The sequence below is a fragment of the Bombina bombina genome, chromosome 6, assembly GCF_027579735.1.
Source record: "Bombina bombina isolate aBomBom1 chromosome 6, aBomBom1.pri, whole genome shotgun sequence".
Lineage (NCBI taxonomy): Eukaryota > Metazoa > Chordata > Amphibia > Anura > Bombinatoridae > Bombina > Bombina bombina.
In genome coordinates, this window is record NC_069504.1 from 109,046,474 (window position 1) to 109,070,871 (window position 24,398).

The following is a 24,398-nucleotide window of genomic DNA, read 5'->3' on the forward strand; positions in this document are numbered from 1 at the left end:
CTTTACTTACATTACTTCGGTATCAGCAGCATTTTCTAGCAAATTCCATCCCTAGAAAAATATTTTAACTGCACATACCTTATTACAGGAAAACCTGCACGCTATTCCCCCTCTGAAGTTACCTCACTCCTCAGAATATGTGAGAACAGCAAAGGATCTTAGTTACTTCTGCTAAGATCATAGAAAACGCAGGCAGATTCTTCTTCTAAATACTGCCTGAGATAAACAGTACACTCCGGTACCATTTAAAAATAACAAACTTTTGATTGAAGAAATAAACTAAGTATAAAACACCACAGTCCTCTTACGACCTCCATCTTAGTTGAGAGTTGCAAGAGAATGACTGGATATGGCAGTGAGGGGAGGAGCTATATAGCAGCTCTGCTGTGGGTGATCCTCTTGCAACTTCCTGTTGGGAAGGAGAATATCCCACAAGTAATGGATGATCCGTGGACTGGATACACTTAACAAGAGAAATTATAAATTTTTCCAAATACTGAATTATCAGAAGCGCTACTGTGTCTTTAAATTTGAAAAACGTTAACTATTTTACTGCATTTAAGGTAAAAGAAAAACGGATTTCAGTTAAATAAGTAAAATTCCGACCCCCGTACACTTCTGCTGAGACACCTACCTGCCAACCGGCCTCACTGTTATCTCCTTAGTGCTCCAGATAAAAATGCCTGTATAGCGCTAAAACCGCTTGATCTTATGCACAAAAAACATGCGGTTCGAGTGCGACGTTGTTAGCCTTCCATGACACACCAGACAACGGCCACAATAGCGCAAAATGATAGCCCCGCCCATCGTGGGCATCACTAAACACACATAATCCGACTGGCTTTACAAAATAAAATAAACCGTTAGGGATAGTTCAACACCGCAATGAAAAATAAGCGTAGCTTAGCTCCCAGCCCCAGTGCCTGTACTTATGCTGTCTCAAAGAAGACCCTCCAGCATAGAGAGCATAATGTCCCAACATAAAAAAGCCCCCAAGTTTCTGAGCCTTATATGTTACCTGATCCATTAAAATGCCCACTTTCCTCTGAGTCAAGTATTCCTCCCAGAATAAAAAAGTCAGCACTGACCTTCAATCTGTCCGACAGCAGGACAGTCCAACAGGTTTAAGAGGTCCTCTCCCTCCCATAGCCCTGTGTAAAATGATAAAGCCTGAGTTAAGTTTGCTTAGGCTATCAGGATTAGGGCAGCAGAAATATATGGGAGGCGCAGTGAGAATTATGTCCCACAAGTTCCCATTGCTCTAAAGCCACCAAAAGCTCTACTGAAGAGACTGATATGGACTACAGCTACACCCTAGAACAAAGCAGCACTCTCTGGCACTACTTTAAAAATAATAAACACTTGATTGAAGAATCTTTTATAACACCTAACTTTACCTCTTCCTAGCACTAACGTAGGCAAAGAGAATGACTGGAGTGGGAGGAAAGGGAGGAGCTATTTAACAGCTCTGCTGTGGTGCTCTTTGCCTCCTCCTGCTGACCAGGAGGTGAATATCCCATAAGTAATGAAGATGATCCGTGGACTCATCGTGTCTTTGAAAAGAAACAGTGCTGGGACTACTTCAATGTTCTTGGAGTGTATATATATATATATTGGGATGTTAGGTCCAAACTGGCTGCAGGCACGTCTGGAGGTAGGGTTGCCACCTTAGCCATGTTTTCCTGGACAATTATGAGTTACACATGCTGCAGGGTGTGCAGAGGGGAACATGTATTGTGTTTCTGGACAGCACTATTCATATTCCTCCCTGCACACCCTGCAGCATGTGTAACTTATAAGTGTTCTGTATTTTAAGGGACGGGTGGCAACCCTATCTGGAGGTATTCAAATTTTGCAGTTATTTTGAATAACTAATTCCATTTTATGCAGCATTCACATTTATTTGTGAGGAGAAAGAGATCCAAGATGGCATATGTGGCCCTAAAAACATAATTTATGCTTACCTGATAAATTTATTTCTCTTGTAGTGTATAAAGTCCACGGATCATCCATTACTTGTGGGATATTCTCCTTCCCAACAGGAAGTTGCAAGAGGATCACCCACAGCAGAGCTGCTATATAGCTCCTCCCCTCACTGCCATATCCAGTCATTCGACCGAAACAAGCCGAGAAAGGAGAAACCATAGGGTGCAGTGGTGACTGTAGTTTAATTAAAATTTAGACCTGCCTGAAAAGGACAGGGCGGGCCGTGGACTGGATACACTACAAGAGAAATAAATTTATCAGGTAAGCATAAATTATGTTTTCTCTTGTTAAGTGTATCCAGTCCACGGATCATCCATTACTTGTGGGATACCAATACCAAAGCTAAAGTACACGGATGATGGGAGGGACAAGGCAGGAACTTAAACGGAAGCAACCACTGTCTGTAGAACCTTTCTCCCAAAAACAGCCTCCGAAGAAGCAAAAGTATCAAATTTGTAAAATTTGGAAAAAGTATGAAGGGAAGACCAAGCTGCAGCCTTGCAAATCTGTTCAACAGAGGCCTAATTTTTAAAGGCCCAGGTGGAAGCCACAGCTCTAGTAGAATGAGCTGTAATCCTTTCAGGAGGCTGCTGTCCAGCAGTCTCATAGGCTAAACGGATTATACTCCGAAGTCAAAAAGAAAGAGAGGTTGCCGAGGCCTTTTGACCTCTCCTCTGTCCAGAGTAAACCACAAACAGGTTAGATGTTTGGCGAAAATCTGTAGTAGCCTGTAAGTAAAACTTCAAGGCACGGACTACGTCTAGATTATGCAAAAGACGTTCCTTCTTTGAAGAAGGATTAGGACATAATGATGGAACAACAATCTCTTGATTGATATTCTTGTTAGAAACCACCTTAGGTAAAAAACATAATTTATGCTTACCTGATAAATTCCTTTCTCCTGTAGTGTAGTCAGTCCACGGGTCATCATTACTTATGGGATATTAACTCCTCCCCAACAGGAAGTGCAAGAGGATCACCCAAGCAGAGCTGCTATATAGCTCCTCCCCTCTACGTCACACCCAGTCATTCGACCGAGAACCAAATGAGAAAGGAGAAACTATAGGGTGCAGTGGTGACTGGAGTATAATTAAAAAATTTAGACCTGCCTTAAAAAACAGGGCGGGCCGTGGACTGACTACACTACAGGAGAAAGGAATTTATCAGGTAAGCATAAATTATGTTTTCTCCTGTTAAGTGTAGTCAGTCCACGGGTCATCATTACTTATGGGATACCAATAACAAAGCTAAGTACACGGATGACGGGAGGGACAGGCAGGATCTCTATACGGAAGGAACCACTGCCTGAAGAACCTTTCTCCCAAAAACAGCCTCCGAAGAAGCAAAAGTGTCAAATTTGTAAAATTTGGAAAAAGTATGAAGAGAAGACCAAGTTGCAGCCTTGCAAATCTGTTCAACAGAGGCCTTGTTCTTAAAGGCCCAAGTGGAAGCCACAGCTCTAGTAGAATGAGCTGTAATCCTTTCAGGAGGTTGCTGTCCAGCAGTCTCATAGGCTAAGCGTATTATGCTACGAAGCCAAAAGGATAGAGAGGTAGCAGATGCTTTTTGACCTCTCCTCTGTCCAGAATAAACGACAAACAGGGAAGAAGTTTGTCGAAAATCTTTAGTTGCCTGTAAATAAAATTTCAGGGCACGGACTACATCTAGATTGTGCAGAAGTCGTTCCTTCTTTGAAGAAGGATTAGGACACAATGATGGAACAACAATCTCTTGATTGATATTCTTGTTAGTGACTACCTTAGGTAAGAACCCAGGTTTAGTACGCAGAACTACCTTATCTGAATGAAAAATCAGATACGGAGAATCACAATGTAAGGCTGATAATTCATAGCCATTAAAAACAGAACTTTCCAAGATAACAGCTTGATATCAATGGAGTGAAGGGGTTCAAACGGAACACCCTGTAAAACGTTAAGAACTAAGTTTAAGCTCCACGGCGGAGCAACAGATTTAAACACAGGCTTAATCCTGGCCAAAGCCTGACAAAAAGCCTGAACGTCTGGAACTTCTGACAGACGCTTGTGTAAAAGGATGGACAGAGCTAAGATCTGTCCCTTTAACGAACTAGCAGATAAACCCTTTTCTAAACCTTCTTGTAGAAAAGACAATATCCTAGGAATCCTAACCTTACTCCATGAGTAACCCTTGGATTCGCACCAGTGTAAGTATTTACGCCATATCTTATGGTAAATTTTCCTGGTAACAGGTTTCCTAGCCTGTATTAAGGTATCAATTACTGGCTCCGAAAATCCACGCTTTGATAAAATTAAGCGTTCAATTTCCATGCAGTCAGCTTCAGAGAAATTAGATTTTGATGTTTGAAAGGACCCTGAATTAGAAGGTCCTGTCTCAGAGGCCGAGACCAAGGTGGACAGGATGACATGTCCACTAGATCTGCATACCAGGTCCTGCGTGGCCACGCAGGCGCTATTAGAATCACTGATGCTTTTTCCTGTTTGATCCTGGCAATCAAACGAGGAAGCATCGGGAAGGGAGGAAACACATAAGCCATCCTGAAGGTCCAAGGTGCTGTCAAGGCATCTATCAGGACCGCTCCCGGGTCCCTGGACCTGGACCCGTAACGAGGAAGCTTGGCGTTCCGGCGAGACGCCATGAGATCCATATCTGGTTTGCCCCAACGTCGAAGAATTTGGGCAAAGACCTCCTGATGAAGTTCCCACTCCCGCCGATGAAAACTCTGGCGACTTAGGAAATCCGCCTCCCAGTTGTCCACTCCTGGGATGTGGATCGCTGACAGGTGGCAAGAGTGAGACTCTGCCCAGCGAATTATCTTTGATACTTCCATCATCGCTAAGGAACTTCTTGTCCCTCCCTGATGGTTGATGTAAGCCACAGTCGTGATGTTGTCCGACTGAAACCTGATAAACCTCAGAGTTGCTAACTGAGGCCAAGCCAGAAGGGCATTGAGAACTGCTCTCAATTCCAGAATGTTTATTGGAAGGAGACTCTCCTCTTGAGTCCATGATCACTGAGCCTTCAGGGAATTCCAGACAGCGCCCCAACCTAGAAGGCTGGCGTCTGTAGTTACAATTGTCCAGTCTGGCCTGCTGAAGGGCATCCCCCTGGACAGATGTGGCCGAGAAAGCCACCATAGAAGAGAATCTCTGGTCTCCTGATCCAGATTCAGCGTAGGGGACAAATCTGAGTAATCCCCATTCCACTGACTTAGCATGCACAATTGCAGCGGTCTGAGGTGCAGACGTGCAAAAGGTACTATGTCCATTGCCGCTACCATTAAGCCGATTACCTCCATGCATTGAGCCACCGACGGGTGTTGAATGGAATGAAGGGCACGGCAAGCATTTAGAAGCTTTGTTAACCTGTCCTCTGTCAGGTAAATTTTCATTTCTACAGAATCTATAAGAGTCCCCAAGAAGGGAACTCTTGTGAGTGGTAAGAGAGAACTCTTCTCCTCGTTTACTTTCCACCCATGTGATCTTAGAAATGCCAGTACTAACTCTGTATGAGACTTGGCAGTTTGAAAGCTTGCCGCTTGTATCAGAATGTCGTCTAGGTACGGAGCTACCGAAATTCCTTGCGGTCTTAGAACCGCCAGAAGAGAGCCCAGAACCTTTGTAAAGATTCTTGGAGCCGTAGCCAACCCGAAGGGAAGAGCTACAAACTGGTAATGCTTGTCTAGGAAGGCAAACCTTAGATACCGGTAATGTTCTCTGTGAATCGGTATGTGAAGGTAAGCATCCTTTAAATCCACTGTGGTCATGTACTGACCTCTTTGGATCATGGGTAAGATTGTCCGAATAGTTTCCATCTTGAATGATGGAACTCTTAGGAATTTGTTTAGGATCTTTAAATCCAATATTGGTCTGAAGGTTCCCTCTTTTTTGGGAACCACAAACAGATTTGAGTAAAACCCTTGTCCGTGTTCCGACCGCGGAACTGGATGGATCACTCCCATTAGTAAAAGGTCTTGTACACAGCGTAGAAACGCCTCTTTCTTTATCTGGTTTGTTGACAACCTTGAAAGGTGAAATCTCCCTTGTGGAGGAGAAGCTTTGAAGTCCAGAAGATATCCCTGAGATATGATCTCCAACGCCCAGGGATCCTGGACATCTCTTGCCCAAGCCTGGGCGAAGAGAGAGAGTCTGCCCCCCACTAGATCCGTTACCGGATCGGGGGCCCTCACTTCATGCTGTCTTAGGGGCAGCAGCAGGCTTTCTGGCCTGCTTGCCCTTGTTCCAGGCCTGGTTAGGTTTCCAACCTTGTCTGTAGCGAGCAACAGTTCCTTCCTGTTTTGGAGCAGAGGAAGTTGAAGCTGCTCCTGCCTTGAAATTACGAAAGGCACGAAAATTAGACTGTCTAGCCCTGGGTTTGGCTCTGTCTTGAGGCAGGGTATGGCCTTTACCTCCCGTAATATCAGCGATAATTTCTTTCAAACCGGGCCTGAATAAAGTCTGCCCCTTGAAAGGTATGTTAAGTAGTTTCGATTTAGAAGTTACATCAGCTGACCAGGATTTTAGCCACAGCGCTCTACGTGCCTGAATGGCGAATCCGGAATTCTTAGCCGTAAGTTTAGTTAAATGTACTACGGCATCAGAAATAAATGAATTAGCTAGCTTAAGGGTTTTAAGCTTAAGTGAAATCTCATCTAATGTCGCTGAGTCAAGGGTCTCTTCCAGAGACTCAAACCAAAATGCTGCCGCAGCCGTGACAGGCGCAATGCATGCAAGGGGTTGCAATATAAAACCTTGTTGAACAAACATTTTCTTAAGGTAACCCTCCAACTTTTTATCCATTGGATCTGAAAAGGCACAGCTATCCTCCACCGGGATAGTGGTACGCTTAGCTAAAGTAGAAACTGCTCCCTCCACCTTAGGGACCGTTTGCCATAAGTCCCGTGTGGTGGCGTCTATTGGAAACATTTTTCTAAATATAGGAGGGGGTGAGAAAGGCACACCGGGTCTGTCCCACTCCTTAGTAATAATTTCAGTAAGTCTCTTAGGTATAGGAAAAACGTCAGTACTCGTCGGTACCGCAAAATATTTATCCAACCTACACATTTTCTCTGGGATTGCAACTGTGTTACAATCATTCAGAGCCGCTAACACCTCCCCTAGCAATACACGGAGGTTTTCCAGCTTAAACTTAAAATTTGAAATGTCTGAATCCAATTTATTTGGATCAGATCCGTCACCCGCAGAATGAAGCTCTCCGTCCTCATGCTCTGCATATTGTGACGCAGTATCAGACATGGCCCTAGCATTATCAGTATACTCTGTTCTCATCCCAGAGTGATCTCGTTTACCTCTAAGTTCTGGCAATTTAGACAAAACTTCAGTCATAACATTAGCCATGTCTTGTAAAGTGATTTGTAATGGCCGCCCTGATGTACTTGGCGTTACAATATCACGCACCTCCTGAGCGGGAGATGCAGGTACTGACACGTGAGGCAAGTTAGTCGGCATAACTTCCCCCTCGTTGTCTGGTGAATGTTGCTTAACATGTACAGATTGACTTTTATTTAAAGTAGCATCAATGCAATTAGTACATAAATTTCTATTGGGCTCCACCTTGGCTTTTGAACATATTGCACAAAGAGTTTCCTCTGTGTCAGACATGTTTAAACAAACTAGCAATTAGACTAGCAAGCTTGGAAATACTTTTCAACTAAATTTACAAGCAATATGTAAAAACGTTACTGTGCCTTTAAGAAGCACACAAAAAACTGACACAGTGAATAAAAATGAACCGGATTAGTTATATAAACCAAATTTAGCAAAGGATTGTGCACATTAGCAATGGATTATTAACCCTTAATATCAGAAAAAAAACGTATAACAATTGACAATATAAGCGTTTTTATCACAGTCAAGCACAGTCTCACAGGTCTGCTGTGAGTGATTACCTCCCTCAAAACTAGATTTGAAGACCCCTGAGTTCTGTGGAGACGTCCTGGATCATGCAGGGAGAAAAAGACAGACTGTGACTGAATTTCTGATGCGTAGTAAAAGCGCCAAAATAGGCCCCTCCCACTCACACTACAACAGTGAGGGAAGCTCAGTAAACTGTTTTAATTTAAAACAACGACAGCCATGTGGAAAATAAAGCCCAAAACAATTTTCACCAAGTACCTCAGATAATTAAACGATTTAACATGCCAGTAAACGTTTAAAATCTAATATATGAAATGTCATTAAAAAGCCTGCTGCTAGTCGCTCACACTGCAAGTTAGGCTAAAAGTTATATGCATACAGTATTTTCCCAGTGAAGTGCCATTCCCCAGAAATACTTAAGTGTAAACATATATACATGTCAGCCTGATACCAGTTGCTACTACTGCATTTAAGGCTGTACTTACATTATATCGGTATTAGCAGTATTTTCAAAGTCAATTCCATTCCTTAGAAAATAATATACTGCAACATACCTCTTTGCAGGTGAACCTGCCCGCTGTCCCCTGATCTGAAGTTACCTTACTCCTCAGAATGGCCGAGAACAGCAAACGGATCTTAGTTACGTTCGCTAAGATCATATACAAAAACTCAGGTAGATTCTTCTTCAAATTCTGCCTGAGAAGGAAACAACACACTCCGGTGTCGTTTAAAATAACAAACTTTTGATTGAAGATATAAAAAACTAAGTTTAATCACCACAGTCCTCTCACACATCCTATCTATTAGTTGGGTGCAAGAGAATGACTGGGTGTGACGTAGAGGGGAGGAGCTATATAGCAGCTCTGCTTGGGTGATCCTCTTGCACTTCCTGTTGGGGAGGAGTTAATATCCCATAAGTAATGATGACCCGTGGACTGACTACACTTAACAGGAGAAACCCAGGTTTTGTACGCAGAACAACTTTATCTGAATGAAAGATCAGATAAGGAGAATCACAATGTAAGGCAGATAACTCCGAGACTCTTCGAGCCGAGGAAATAGCCATCAGAAATAGAACTTTCCATGAAAGAAGTTTGATATCAATAGAATGAAGGGGTTCAAACAGAACCCCTTGAAGAACTTTAAGAACCAAGTTTAAGCTCCATGGAGGAGCAACAGGTTTAAACACAGGCTTAATTCTAACTAAAGCCTGACAAAATGCCTGAACGTCTGGAACTTCTGCCAGACGCTTGTGTAAAAGAATAGACAGAGCAGAAATCTGTCCCTTTAAAGAACTAGCTGATAATCCTTTGTCCAAACCCTCTTGGAGAAAGGACAATATCCTAGGAATCCTAACCCTACTCCATGAGTAATTCTTGGATTCACACCAATGAAGATATTTACGCCATATCTTGTGGTAAATTTTCCTGGTGACAGGCTTTCGTGCCTGTATTAAGGTATCAATTACTGACTCGGAGAAGCCACGCTTTGATAGGATCAAGCGTTCAATCTCCATGCAGTCAGTCTCAGAGAAAGTAGATTCGGATGATTGAAAGGACCTTGTATTAGAAGGTCTTGTCTCAGAGGCAGAGTCCATGGTGGAAAGGATGACATGTCCACTAGGTCTGCATACCAGGTCCTGCGTGGCCACGTAGGCGCTATCAATATCACCGATGCTCTTTCCTGTTTGATTTTGGCAATCAGACGAGGGAGCAGAGGAAACGGTGGAAACACATAAGCCAGGTTGAAGAACCAAGGCGCTGCTAGAGCATCTATCAGTGCCGCTTCTGGGTCCCTGGACCTGGATCCGTAACAAGGAAGCTTGGCGTTCTGGCGAGACGCCATGAGATCCAATTCTGGTTTGCCCCAACGGAGAACCAATTGAGCAAACACCTCCCATTCCCACAGATAAAAAGTCTGACGACTTAGAAAATCCGCCTCCCAGTTCTCTACACCTGGGATATGGATCGCTGACACGTGGCAAGAGTGAGTCTCTGCCCAGCGAATTATCTTGGAGACTTCTGACATCGCTAGGGAACTCCTGGTTCCCCCTTGATGGTTGATGTAAGCCACAGTCGTGATGTTGTCCGACTGAAATCTGATGAACCTCAGTGTTGCTAGCTGAGGCCAAGCCAGAAGAGCATTGAATATTGCTCTTAATTCCAGAATATTTATTGGGAGGAGTTTCTCCTCCTGAGTCCATGAACCCTGAGCCTTCAGGGAGTTCCAGACTGCACCCCAACCTAGAATGCTGGCATCTGTTGTTACAATTGTCCAATCTGGTCTGTGAAAGGTCATACCCTTGGACAGATGGGCCCGAGATAACCACCAGAGAAGAGAATCTCTGGTTTCCTGATCCAGATTTAGTAGAGGGGACAAATCTGTGTAATCCCCATTCCACTGACTGAGCATGCATAATTGCAGCGGTCTGAGATGCAGGCGCGCGAATGGCACTATGTCCATCGCCACTACCATTAAGCCGATTATTTCCATGCACTGAGCCACCGTGGGGCGCGGAATGGAGTGAAGAACACGGCAAGCATTTAGGAAGGAAACCCTCGTGAAAGGAGATAGAGAACTCTTTTCTTCGTTCACTTCCCACCCATGCGACCTCAGGAATGCCAGAACTATCTCTGTATGAGATTTGGCAATTTGAAAGCTTGACGCCTGTATCAGGATATCGTCCAGGTAAGGAGCCACCGCTATGCCTCGCGGTCTTAGGACCGCCAGAAGTGAGCTCAGAACCTTTGTAAAAATTCTTGGGGCTGTAGCCAACCCGAATGGAAGAGCTACAAATTGGTAATGCCTGTCTAGAAAGGCAAACCTCAGGAACTGATGATGATTCTTGTGAATCGGAATGTGAAGGTAGGCATCCTTTAAGTCCACTGTGGTCATGTACTGACCCTCTTGGATCATGGGTAAAATGGTTCGAATAGTTTCCATCTTGAATGACGGAACTCTGAGGAATTTGTTTAGGATCTTTAAATCCAAAATTGGTCTGAAGGTTCCCTCTTTTTTGGGAACCACAAACAGATTTGAATAAAACCCCTGTCTTTGTTCCGTCCGCGGAACTGGATAGATCACTCCCATTACAAGGAGATCTTGTACGCAGCTTAGGAATGCCTCTTTCTTTATCTGGTTTGCAGATAATCTTGAAAGGTGAAATCTCCCTTGTGGAGGAGAAGCTTTGAAGTCCAGAAGATATCCCTGAGATATAATCTCCAACGCCCAGGGATCCTGAACATCTCTTGCCCACGCCTGGGCGAAGAGAGAGAGTCTGCCCCCTACTAGATCTGTTGTCGGATAGGGGGCAGCTCCTTCATGCTGTCTTAGAGGCAGCAGCAGGCTTTCTGGCCTGCTTGCCCTTGTTCCAGGACTGGTTAGGTTTCCAGGCCTGCTTGGATTGAGCAAAAGTTCCCTCTTGTTTTGAAGCAGAGGAAGTTGATGCTGCACCTGCCTTGAAATTTCGAAAGGCACGAAAATTAGACTGTTTGGCCTTTGATTTGGCCCTGTCCTGAGGAAGGGTATGACCCTTACCTCCAGTAATGTCAGCAATAATTTCTTTCAAACAAGGCCCGAATAAGGTCTGCCCCTTGAAAGGAATGTTGAGTAATTTAGACTTTGAAGTCACATCATCTGACCAGGATTTGAGCCATAGCGCCCTACGCGCCTGGATGGCGAATCTGGAATTCTTAGCCGTTAGTTTAGTCAAATGAACAATGGCATCAGAAACAAATGAGTTAGCTAGCTTAAGAGTTCTAAGCTTGTCAACAATTTCAGTCAATGGAGCTGTATGGATGGCCTCTTCCAGGGCCTCAAACCAGAATGCCGCCGCAGCAGTGACAGGCGCAATGCATGCAAGGGGCTGTAAAATAAAACCTTGTTGAATAAACATTTTCTTAAGGTAACCCTCTAATTTTTTTATCCATTGGATCTGAAAAAGCACAACTGTCCTCAACCGGGATAGTGGTACGTTTTGCTAAAGGAGAAACTGCTCCCTCCACCTTAGGGACAGTCTGCCATAAGTCCCGTGTAGTGGCATCTATTGGAAACATTTTTCCAAATATAGGAGGTGGGGAAAAGGGCACACCGGGCCTATCCCACTCCTTACTAATAATTTCTGTAAGCCTTTTAGGTATTGGAAAAACATCAGTACTCACCGGCACTGCATAGTATTTATCCAGCCTACACAATTTCTCTGGCACTACAATTGTGTCACAGTCATTCAGAGCAGCTAATACCTCCCCAAGCAATACACGGAGGTTCTCAAGCTTAAATTTAAAATTAGAAATCTCTGAATCAGGTCTCCCCGATTCAGAGACGTCACCCACAGACTCAAGCTCTCCGTCCTCAGGTTCTGCATATTGTGACGCAGTATCAGACATGGCTCTTACAGCATCTACGCGCTCTGTATCTCGTCTAACCCCAGAGCTATTGCGCTTGCCTCTCAATTCAGGCAATCTGGATAATACCTCTGACAGGGTATTATTCATGATTGCAGCCATGTCCTGCAAAGTAATCGCTATGGGCGTCCCTGATGTACTTGGCGCCATATTACGGTGCATCCCTTGAGCGGGAGGCGAAGGGTCCGACACGTGGGGAGAGTTAGTCGGCATAACTTCCCCCTCGACAGACCCCTCTGGTGACAATTCTTTTATAGATAAAGACTGATCTTTACTGTTTAAGGTGAAATCAATACATTTAGTACACATTCTCCTATGGGGCTCCACCATGGCTTTTAAACATAATGAACAAGTATCCTCTGTTTCAGACATGTTTGTACAGACTAGCAATGAGACTAGCAAGCTTGGAAAACACTTTAAAGCAAGTTAACAGGCAATATAAAAAACGTTACTGTGCCTTTAAGAGAAACAAATTTTGACAAAATTTGAAATAACAGTGAAAAAAGGCAGTTACACTAACAAAATGTTTACAGTGTATGTAACAAGTCAGCAGAGCATTGCACCCACTTGCAAATGGATGATTAACCCCTTAATAACAAAAACAGAATAATAAATGACAAAAACGTTTTTTAAACACAGTGTACTGTGATTGTTACCCTCCTCAAACACGACTTTGAAGCCTTTTGAGCCCTTCAGAGATGTCCTGGATCATGCAGGAAGAAGCTGAATGTCTCTGTCAGTATTTTTAGCTGCACAGAAAAGCACTAAAATAGGCCCTTCCCACTCATATTGCAACAGTGGAAAGCCTCAGGAACTGTTTCTAGGCAAAAATCAAACCAGCCATGTGGAAAAAAACTAGGCCCCAATAAGTTTTGTCACCAAACATATATAAAAACGATTAAACATGCCAGCAAACGTTTTATATTACACTTTTATAAGAGTATGTATCTCTATTAATAAGCCTGATACCAGTCGCTATCACTGCATTTAAGGCTTCACTTACATTAATCCGGTATCAGCAGCATTTTCTAGCAAATTCCATCCCTAGAAAAATATTAACTGCACATACCTTATTGCAGGAAAACCTGCACGCCATTCCCTCTCTGAAGTTACCTCACTCCTCAGAATATGTGAGAACAGCAATGGATCTTAGTTACTTCTGCTAAGATCATAGAAATCACAGGCAGATTCTTCTTCTAATGCTGCCTGAGATGAAACAGTACACTCCGGTACCATTTAAAAATAACAAACTTTTGATTGAAGTTAAAAAACTAACTATAATACACCACTCTCCTCTTACTATGTCCATCTTTGTTGAAAGTTGCAAGAGAATGACTGGATATGGCAGTGAGGGGAGGAGCTATATAGCAGCTCTGCTGTGGGTGATCCTCTTGCAACTTCCTGTTGGGAAGGAGAATATCCCACAAGTAATGGATGATCCGTGGACTGGATACACTTAACAAGAGAAAGTGAATTTATTTATAATATAAAACATTTAGATTTTTTCAGTCTAATAAAAAAAAAACCTTCTATGTCAAAATAAGAAATCTGAGTATTTAAACATATTTTTTGCATGGTTTAACAACAAAACATCTCCACTGAAAACACTTTGCATCAAGAGCTCGTTTATTAACACATTCTCTTTGCAGATGGGTAAAGAGTCTCTATGAGATGTTATTATAAATGGAAAAACTAAAAAAAAAGCCAATGAGATAAATCATCTATATGTTGTACTGGATTTCACAGGGTCTAGACTCAAATAACCAAATGAGTGTGTTATATTTTGATTCCAGTGTATCAGAGTGGAGACTGAAATGTTCAAACAGTGTTGGTACTTATTTTTGTTTATAGGTTGGGGACAAATGTGCTTTGAATATCCTTCACATCTAAACTACCCTGTTGAGCAAATGTTTACTTCTCTATTTGATTTTATGATTAAAAATGCTGCAGGCCTTATCATGAATCTGCAAAGAGGATATAGATTACCTCACTTCACTGCTAAAACAAAATTCACACATTTAGATTACATTCAAAGTAATGTTTTTTTTGTTTGTTTGTTTTTTTTAATAGCAAGGAATTTGCAACACATACATACATGACCAAAAACTCTCAAAGCAGCGTGCAGATATGGGCTTTATACACACAGAAAACTTGTAGCTGCTAAGTAGACATTTGTATTTATGATATTACAAAAAAAACAAAATCTAATGGTAACAAATTTCAGTAATGCTACAATTTAAACTCTTAATCAAACACAAAATGTAGACACTATTTCATTCTCTTGATAAAAAAATTCGGAGGCCATGTTCCGTAACAATAGTGCCGGAAAAAGGTTGGGACTAATTTGATGCATTTCTTTGGATACCTAAGATATTCACTACATATATATGAGCACAGCGAATCTTCAAGTTATGCTGAATGTGCACAGGTCATTCTTTGTTCTCACAGTGCAATTATTCTCGGACTATTTCCAAGGCTTGTTTGAAGGAGGCGGCAGCCTCAACCCAAACCCTGTTGGTGAGGGTTCCAGGTAGCCATTCAACTCTAGTGCTATTTAGTGTAAGAAGTTTTATACAGCCAATACATTTTAAGAGGCTATAATATATCGTTCAATTCTATTCTAAATTATGTGGTTTTGTGTTTTAAAACATTCTACTCTCATCTATGATACTGTAATATTTAAATTGTACCCCTGAAAACACGTTTATTTTCCCAGCTTTCTAAATTGATTAAAGTGATGGTAAATTCTAGTGTTCCAAAAACACTAGGATCTACAATCACTAAAAATAAAGGCGACCTTCATTCATTCGTTTAAAAAAAAAAACAAACCAACAATGATGAATAGGTACCTTTATTTTGCTGCAGCTTCAGCGCTAACCTAAGCGCCTCCAGTCACCCACAACACAGCTCAGTTTTTCAATAAGGTAACGTTTCCACCTTTTGTTTCCACCTTTTAATCAATAGCCGTGCTAGCTTACGGCATAATGCCAAAGGGCAAGCACGGCTATTGGCTAAAAGGTGGAAACGTCACCTTATTAAAAAAAAACAGAGCCATGGGCTATTAAGCTATGTAGTATTGGAATTGTTAAGTTGTTCTCTCAAGTAAATATGCATCACTGTGACAACACAAGACAGAAATACATTTTAAGGCATGGCTACTGTTAGTTTGTTAGCCGGTTTAGTTTTCTCACACTTACTTTACCTGCTAGAATATAATGCATACAACCTAGTTTCACAAAAGTTGAGATATTTAGTTGCTTTTCTTCTCTGTTATTTATTTGTTTAGATGCTGTTGACTAGATCTGTGAATTTGCTATAACAGTGTATAATGTGTATATAACATAGTTTGAGGCACAAGTGTATCATCTTCCCCTATATATGCATTCTAATGTTTATCTATTTTATTTGTTAGGAAGTCTATGAGAAGCATCAGCTGAGACACAGAAGGATTCTTTTTTTTTTAACCACCAAATTACATATTTTTATGAAATCTTATTCCTATACATGATCTGACATGACAATAATTCACCCAAGTAGATTTAGAAACGTCTTACTGCATGTCCCAGCAGAGCCATACTGTTGAGAAGTGACCCCATCCTAGCTTTCTTATAACGTGGTATCGCCCATTGAACAGATCTCCAATCTTCACAGGGTGATAGCCCCCTAAAAAAAAATATATCAGAAAAACAATATTACTAAAGTTGTCATTATTTACAATGATAAATTATCAATACATTTTTTTTTTTTAAATATTTTGATATATCACTCAAACTGCAAGAGTTGAAGCCACTAAAACCAGGGCCACAATCCATAAGATCCAAAAGAATAAACCCATACATATTTTAGTGAGTCATGGAAGCCCCCAGTTTATTGTTAGCAACCCTGGGAGAGGTCTAGAGGTGACCAGTCACTTGCAGCAGTAGGAACCAATAAGATGTCCCAATTTTCATTGGTCATGTGAATGAAAATTTACGGAAAATTTCTACTAAATTAAAATGTCACAAACCTATACAGTCATGTTTCACAAAAGATACGAGAGAAACTCTGGTTACAGAATATGTTCCCTGACACGTAAAGTAATTACGATACACCAGGTTGAAGGTGGGATGTGGTTTTAAAAGGACATTTAACACTGAGATGGTAATATAAAACGATAAATCCAATATATATATATAAAACTCTGCAATATACTTTCATTATTTATTTTGTCCCCTTTTCCTGTAATTCCATTTGTAAATAATGAGCGTTTCAATTCCTGCTACAAATCGAAGTGCATAACACTGTTATATTCCACACAGCCATTGGCTGCACACTCTAGTGGCCTATTTATAAAACTGTCCCTAATTGGCTACAGCAGAGAAGGTAACCTAAGTTAAGGAACATGGGAGCTCCCATCGTTTTATAATCACTAAAACGTTACACTTATTTTGTCAATAATAATAACTAATAATAGCTAATAACACTTTAAAAAAAAATCTACATGTTATTCTCAAACTATTTTTTTCTATGAATGCATCATTCTATTTAGCATTTATTTAATGTTTAATGTCCCTTTAAGGGATCTTGGAGTTTTTGGAATCTGTGCCTCCACCTAGTGGTCAGGAGTGGTATTTCTCAGGATTAATGGCTTGTGGACTCACCACCTTTACAAAAGAAAATAATTTTGTGATTAAAAACGCTTTGTCACTTATTGAGTAGACAGAATATACTTTTAGCAGAAGTAAATTTGTCTAGAATAGACATACACACTATAAATAGCACATTTCCCAAAGGTAGATTTAAGATTTACTGTAAAATGTTATCAGTTTGTCCTCAAAAAGTAAAAAAACAAAGAATTTATTTTTCTTGCTTTGTGCAAGCAGTTAACTGGAAACGCGCATTATACACAGTTAAAAAACAATAACACCACATTAATGGTTTAACAAAAAATTTGCCATAATATTTCTGCTGATTTGAAATCACCTGAGGAAACAAAATATATTTTATATTAAAGGGATACTAAACCCAATTTTATTCTTTCATGATTCAGATAGAGCATGTCATTTTAAGCAACTTTCAAATTTACTCCTATCAATTTTTCTTTGTTCAATTACTATCTTTATTTAAAAAACAAGAATGTAAAGCTTATGAGCCACCCCATTTTAGGTTCAGCACCCTGGATAGTGCTTATTGGTGGCTAGACTAAGCCACAAATAATCAAGCTGAACCCAGGTTCTGAACCAAAATTGGGCTGACTCCTAAGCTTTACATTCCTGTTTTTAAATAAAGATAGCAAGAGAACGAAGAATAATTGATAATACGAGTAAATTAGAATGTGCTCGATATGAAGCATAAAAAAAAAAAAATGGGTTTAGTATCCCTTTAAAAGTAAACAGCAAAGAATACTATATCATCACAGGATGTAGATAAAAAAAATGCTTTCTCTTTGCAGAGCGTTAGATGGTTAGATTTAGCACACAGACTGGCTTTCTTTCAGTTAGGAGGATACTCAAAAACAGGTAACAAATAAAAGCAAAAACTGGGGCTTGTTAACAACAAGATTAGACAAAAGGTCTGCTCATTCAACTGATGCATTGAATGAAAGAATTTCAATCATGCCTGCAGCAATAAACACTCTTACTATCTAACACAATGCACATGAGTGGTAATAATGTTTTTAAGTCTGATGTTCAAAATAACAAAATAAATAAAGTAAGAACTTGTTAAATGTTTTCCTTTATAATGTTAACAGAAGCAGCCTTTTCTATTGCATACATGTCTTGTATGTTCCAAGTGACAGCACATGAAGCTAAGGTTTCTCACAAACATGTAAGCAGCTCCCAATATACTCGTGGAAGTAGAAACTTCATGAATATATTTTACACCTAGCCTCAGTTTCTAGTATATACAAGATTTTAAGAAATTGAAATGTCCCAGTAATGAACAAACATCTCAGGATCCAGTGATGAGAGTCAGTGTGCCTTAATATATCTTATTTTTCACTCAAGCTAGATCATATAAATTAATCTCTTTACCAGAATAGCGAAATAATAAAAAGGGACAAAGTACCTGGTGCTACAGAAGAACAATTGTATGATACATTTCTACAGTCCAGGACCCGTTTGAGTCTTGAACTAACTGGGAGAATGCTGGAAAGTGAACAGCTACTCTACCCCACGAGGTTAGTGAGTGAAAGGTGCATAGAGTGTCAGTGTAAAACAGAGGATTGAGAGTCTAAGAGGCCAGCCAGCCCCCTCTGAGATGAACAAATGCATCTGGGTGGTGGTGGACAACGTTGCAAGCAGTAGCGTGGCTGGTGGAGGAAGCACTGCCGCAGAGCAGTAAAGCTGTATCCCTCCCAACAGCATGATGTTGAGACCTGTAGGGTAAGAGGATATATTGCCCATTTTGTTTACATAGTCCACTATATGCACTCTGATGTCAATATTTTTCACAAGACTGTGATTGGACCTTATCAGTGTTACCCTTTAAATATGTGCTAGTCACACCTATCTTCAAAAAACGTTCTCTCGATCCAACCTCCCCCTCTAACCACTGCACTGCTTCCTACTTCCTACTTCCCTTTGCCTCAAAACTTAAACATTTATAACATTTCCGCTCATCAATCTCCTTCCTTGATTTATTGCAATTGAAATTTCATTCCAACACTCCACAGAAGACTGCAGTAAGGTTGCTATTGACCTATTTACAACAAAACCCTATACCAATCCTTCTAGATCTGTCTGCAGCCTTGGAAACTGTTGACAACCCTCTCTTGCTCCAAACACTCCATCTCTTTGGCATTTTAAACACATCTCTTTCATGGTTCCCCTCCTACTTCACTATCCATATTTTTAGTTTATCTTACACATACCTTTAGTGTGTCCTACACATATCCTTAGGTTCCTTAATAAAGTCCCACGTGTCACTAATATTTAATCCTGGATGTCCTCCCACTACCTGTATTTCTGTAATACTTAACTCCTTATTCCCCACTTCTTCAAAAATCCCTATCCCACAACTATCTATAACTTTTGATAATAACAGCATCACCCCACACCCTCCTCCCCATCCGATGCCTTGGGATCACACTTTACTGCAATCTCGCCTTCAATTCCCATATCCAGTCCTTGGCCCATTCCTGATGTTTCCAACTTAAAAAACTTAAAAATTTGCCACATTCTCACACAAGACACAACTTAAATTTTTATCTACTTTCTTATGATTTTCCACCTTGAATATTGCAACTCCATCCCTGCTTATCTCTTGCCTCTGTCAGACCTATCTTCCTTACTTTACAATTATATATATATATATATATACAGGCAGTCCCCGGGTTACGTACAAGATAGGGACTTTAGGTTTGTTCTTAAGTTGAATTTGTATGTAAGTTGGAACAGGCACTTTTTTTAGGTGAAACTCTAGCCAAACATTTTTGTTTTGTTTTGGATAGCATAGGATAAAGTTTGTTTTGCTATCTGTGCCCCTGTTCAGAAAATTTCACTTCACTTTCTGTCCTTGTGACAATTGGATTTTCAGTATTTTGGATTATCCTGGAAAGAAGGATTGTCGATAAAGCTCTATTTTCTCTGTATGTAAGTACGAGTTGTACTTAAGTCGGATGTCTGTAACCCGAGGACTGCCTGTATATTTATATATATATATATATATATATATATATATATTAAACTGAATATTGCACAATTTTATAAAAATTATGTTTTATTAGAATAATTTATTAGATTTAATGTGGTATCTGCTGCTTGATGCTCACTCTTTTTAAATGGTTTATGCTGTTACTTACACGCTCCTCCTCATCTGCTGCACCTCTCTGACAATCTTGTCATTGACTTACCCTAGCCCCAGAATAAAAATAAAACCCATCATGTCCCTAATATTTAAGGCCCTCAATCAGGGGCGTATTATGGCCTAGGCCAACAAGGCCGGTGCCTAGGGCAGAGGATTTGGGAGGGGCAGCACATCTCTCTCTAAAAGCCAGCACACAGTATAGTGAGCGATAAAGTGCAGGCTTTTACAGAGAAGACAAGGCACGTGCGCTGATTAAGGTCGCTCTTCACAGGCAGTGCTCCTTTTAAACCGTTGCTTCATTCAGAGCTGCCAACATTTTTGCAGTTGAAGCGTTCTTGGTGAGAAACTTGCCTGGGGATATGCTTACAAGGTGAGGCTGGAGGAGAAGACCTTGTGCCGATATGCTGCCTCCTCTTGTCAGCTGTGATGGGTTTGCGAGCGCAGTGCTTGTTGCAGGTCTAAGTAACTAACAGACTGGATGCGTCTGTGCACTGCTTAGATCAGCTTGTGATGTCTAATCATAAACTCTCAGCGCTATGTATGTTAGCTACTAATAGCTAGCTTTCTCTGCATTCATGAACCCACAGAATAAATAGTAAACAGACACTTAAAAAGTTGAATTACTTGAATGACGGTAATTACTGTATGTTGTTACATGTAAAGGGCAGTGATTGTTTCAAAGTGTACCATTATTTCCCTCCCTTCTTTACCTTTCTCCCTCCCTCAACTCCCTCCCTTCTTTCTCTCAACTCTCTCCCTTCTTTCACTCATTTCTTTCCCTCCCCACTTTTCTCTTCTCTTCTCTCTCCCTTCCTTCTCTCCTTTCCTTCCCTTTTCTCCCCATCCCTTCTTTTCTCTCCCTTCTCTCAGGGAGAAAATTGTATGAGATGCATGCAATTCAACCCACCTGTATGCAAGTGTTTTGCTAGCCCATTTTCTTTTGAATTGTTATGAAAAATGTTACACACTGACCGAATAAAGGGAAAAAAAATTTTTAAGGGGAAAAAAGCCCTAAAAACTTTTTTTTGGGGGGGGGGCAGAAGAATTTTAAGTGCCTTGGGCAGCACAAAACCTAAAAACGCCACTGCCCTCAATAACACTGCTCCTTCCAACATCTCAGCCCTCAACTCCAGATACTCTACCACCCATGTGCCCTTTATTCTGCCCATGACCAGCTTCTCCCTCCTCTCTTGTTACCTCCTCACATTCCCATCTACAAGATTTCACCAAATTAGACCTAATCTTGTGGAATTCTCTGCTTTGCTCCACAAGACTCTCCCCTAGTTTTCAAAGTTTAAATCAGTCCCGGAAGAGTCAACTGCTTAGGGATGCATACAATCTACACTAATCTTTTTTACCCCAGTTCCTTCTTCTTTTGCCATTCCCTAGTTCCCATTTCTTCTTGAAAGGTGGTCTACAACAGTTGGCAACTCTTGGCAAGACCCTTTAATAACTAATCTGGTGCATAATCTGCCTTTTAAATGCTACCTTTGTATATTATGCCTAAACTTATAAAACTGCAGAATCTGTTGGCGCTCTAAAGTAAATAATAATCATAAAAACATAATTTATGCTTACCTGATAAATTTATTTCTCTTGTAGTGTATCCAGTCCACGGATCATCCATTACTTATGGGATATTAACTCCTCCCCAACAGGAAGTGCAAGAGGATTCACCCAGCAGAGCTGCTATATAGCTCCTCCCCTAACTGCCATTACCAGTCATTCGACCGAAAACATGCAGAGAAAGGAAAACCATAGGGTGCAGTGGTGACTGTAGTTTAATGGAAAAATTACCTGCCTTAAAGTGACAGGGCGGGCCGTGGACTGGATACACTACAAGAGAAATAAATTTATCAGGTAAGCATAAATTATGTTTTCTCTTGTTAAGTGTATCCAGTCCACGGATCATCCATTACTTATGGGATACCAATACCAAAGCTAAAGTACACGGATGACGGGAGGGACAGGCAGGCTCTTTATATGGAAGGAACCACTGCCTGAAGAACCTTTCTCCCAAAAACAGCCTCCGAAGAAGCAAAAGTGTCAAATTTGTAAAATTTGGAAAAAGTATGAAGAGAAGACCAAGTTGCAGCCTTGCAAATCTGTTCAACAGAAGCCTCATTCTTAAAGGCCCAAGTGGAAGCCACAGCTCTAGTAGAATGTGCTGTAATTCTTTCAGGAGGCTGCTGTCCAGCAGTCTCATAGGCTAACCGTATTATGCTACGAAGCCAAAAGGAGAGAGAGGTAGCCAAAGCTTTTTGACCTCTCCTCTGACCAGAATAAACGACAAACAGGGAAGACGTTTGTCGAAAATCCTTAGTTGCCTGTAGATAAAATTTCAGGGCACGGACTACATCTAGATTGTGTAGCAGACGTTCCTTTTTCGAAGAAGGATTAGGACACAAAGATGGAACCACAATCTCTTGATTGATATTCCTGTTAGTGACCACCTTAGGTAGGAACCCAGGTTTAGTACGCAGAACTACCTTGTCTGAATGAAAAATCAGATAAGGAGAATCACAATGTAAGGCAGATAACTCAGAGACTCTTCGAGCCGAGGAAATCGCCATTAAAAACAGAACTTTCCAAGATAACAACTTGATATCAATGGAATGAAGGGGTTCAAACGGAACCCCCTGTAAAACATTAAGAACTAAGTTCAAACTCCATGGTGGAGCAACAGTTTTAAACACAGGCTTGATCCTAGCTAAAGCCTGACAAAAAGCTTGAACGTCCGGAACTTCTGACAGACGTTTGTGTAAAAGAATGGACAGAGCTGAAATCTGTCCCTTTAAGGAACTAGCGGATAAACCCTTTTCTAAACCTTCTTGTAGAAAAGACAATATCCTCGGAATCCTAACCTTACTCCATGAGTAACTCTTGGATTCGCACCAATATAAGTATTTGCGCCATATCTTATGGTAAATCTTTCTGGTAACAGGCTTCCTAGCCTGTATTAAGGTATCAATAACTGACTCAGAAAAACCACGTTTTGATAAAATCAAGCGTTCAATTTCCAAGCAGTCAGCTTCAGAGAAATTAGATTTTGATGTTTGAAGGGACCCTGGATCAGAAGGTCCTGTTTCAGAGGTAGCGACCAAGGTGGACAGGATGACATGTCCACTAGATCTGCATACCAAGTCCTGCGTGGCCATGCAGGCGCTATTAGAATCACTGATGCTCTCTACTGTTTGATTCTGGCAATCAATCGAGGAAGCATCGGGAAGGGTGGAAACACATATGCCATCCCGAAGGTCCAAGGTGCTGTCAAAGCATCTATCAGAACCGCTCCCGGATCCCTGGATCTGGACCCGTAACGAGGAAGCTTGGCGTTCTGTCGAGACGCCATGAGATCTATCTCTGGTTTGCCCCAACGTCGAAGTATTTGGGCAAAGACCTCCGGATGAAGTTCCCACTCCCCCGGATGAAAAGTCTGACGACTTAAGAAATCCGCCTCCCAGTTCTCCACTCCCGGGATGTGGATTGCTGACAGGTGGCAAGAGTGAGACTCTGCCCAGCGAATTATCTTTGATACTTCCATCATTGCTAGGGAGCTTCTTGTCCCTCCCTGATGGTTGATGTAAGCTACAGTCGTGATGTTGTCCGACTGAAACCTGATGAACCCCCGAGTTGTTAACTGGGGCCAAGCCAGAAGGGCATTGAGAACTGCTCTCAATTCCAGAATGTTTATTGGTAGGAGACTCTCCTCCTGATTCCATTGTCCCTGAGCCTTCAGAGAATTCCAGACAGCGCCCCAACCTAGTAGGCTGGCGTCTGTTGTTACAATTGTCCAGTCCGGCCTGCTGAATGGCATCCCCCTGGACAGATGTGGCCGAGAAAGCCACCATAGAAGAGAATTTCTGGTCTCTTGATCCAGATTCAGAGTAGGGGACAAGTCTGAGTAATCCCCATTCCACTGACTTAGCATGCACAATTGCAGCGGTCTGAGATGTAGGCGTGCAAAGGGTACTATGTCCATTGCTGCTACCATTAAGCCGATCACCTCCATGCATTGAGCTACTGACGGGTGTTGAATGGAATGAAGGACACGGCATGCATTTTGAAGCTTTGTTAACCTGTCTTCTGTCAGGTAAATCTTCATTTCTACAGAATCTATAAGAGTCCCCAAGAAGGGAACTCTTGAGAGTGGAAAGAGAGAACTCTTCTTTTCGTTCACCTTCCATCCATGCGACCTTAGAAATGCCAGTACTAACTCTGTATGAGACTTGGCAGTTTGAAAGCTTGAAGCTTGTATCAGAATGTCGTCTAGGTACGGAGCTACCGCAATTCCTCGCGGTCTTAGTACCGCCAGAAGAGCACCCAGAACCTTTGTGAAGATTCTCGG

General features: G+C 41.4%; 1 protein-coding gene across 6 annotated transcripts in view; it reads right to left on the reverse strand.

The window, feature by feature from the left end:
- SRPK2 (SRSF protein kinase 2) overlaps positions 1-24,398 on the reverse strand; it is a 508,288-nt gene that overhangs the window by 261,528 nt on the left and 222,362 nt on the right. For all 6 annotated transcript variants that reach the window (XR_008402804.1, XM_053716553.1, XM_053716552.1 and 3 more), the window contains exon 3: positions 15,817-15,925. Coding sequence is in view for 5 of the 6 variants with exons in the window: in XM_053716553.1 (XP_053572528.1) it covers positions 15,817-15,925 (109 nt within the window). In the remaining variant the exon portion in view is untranslated. The remainder of the gene's footprint in view (positions 1-15,816; positions 15,926-24,398) is intronic.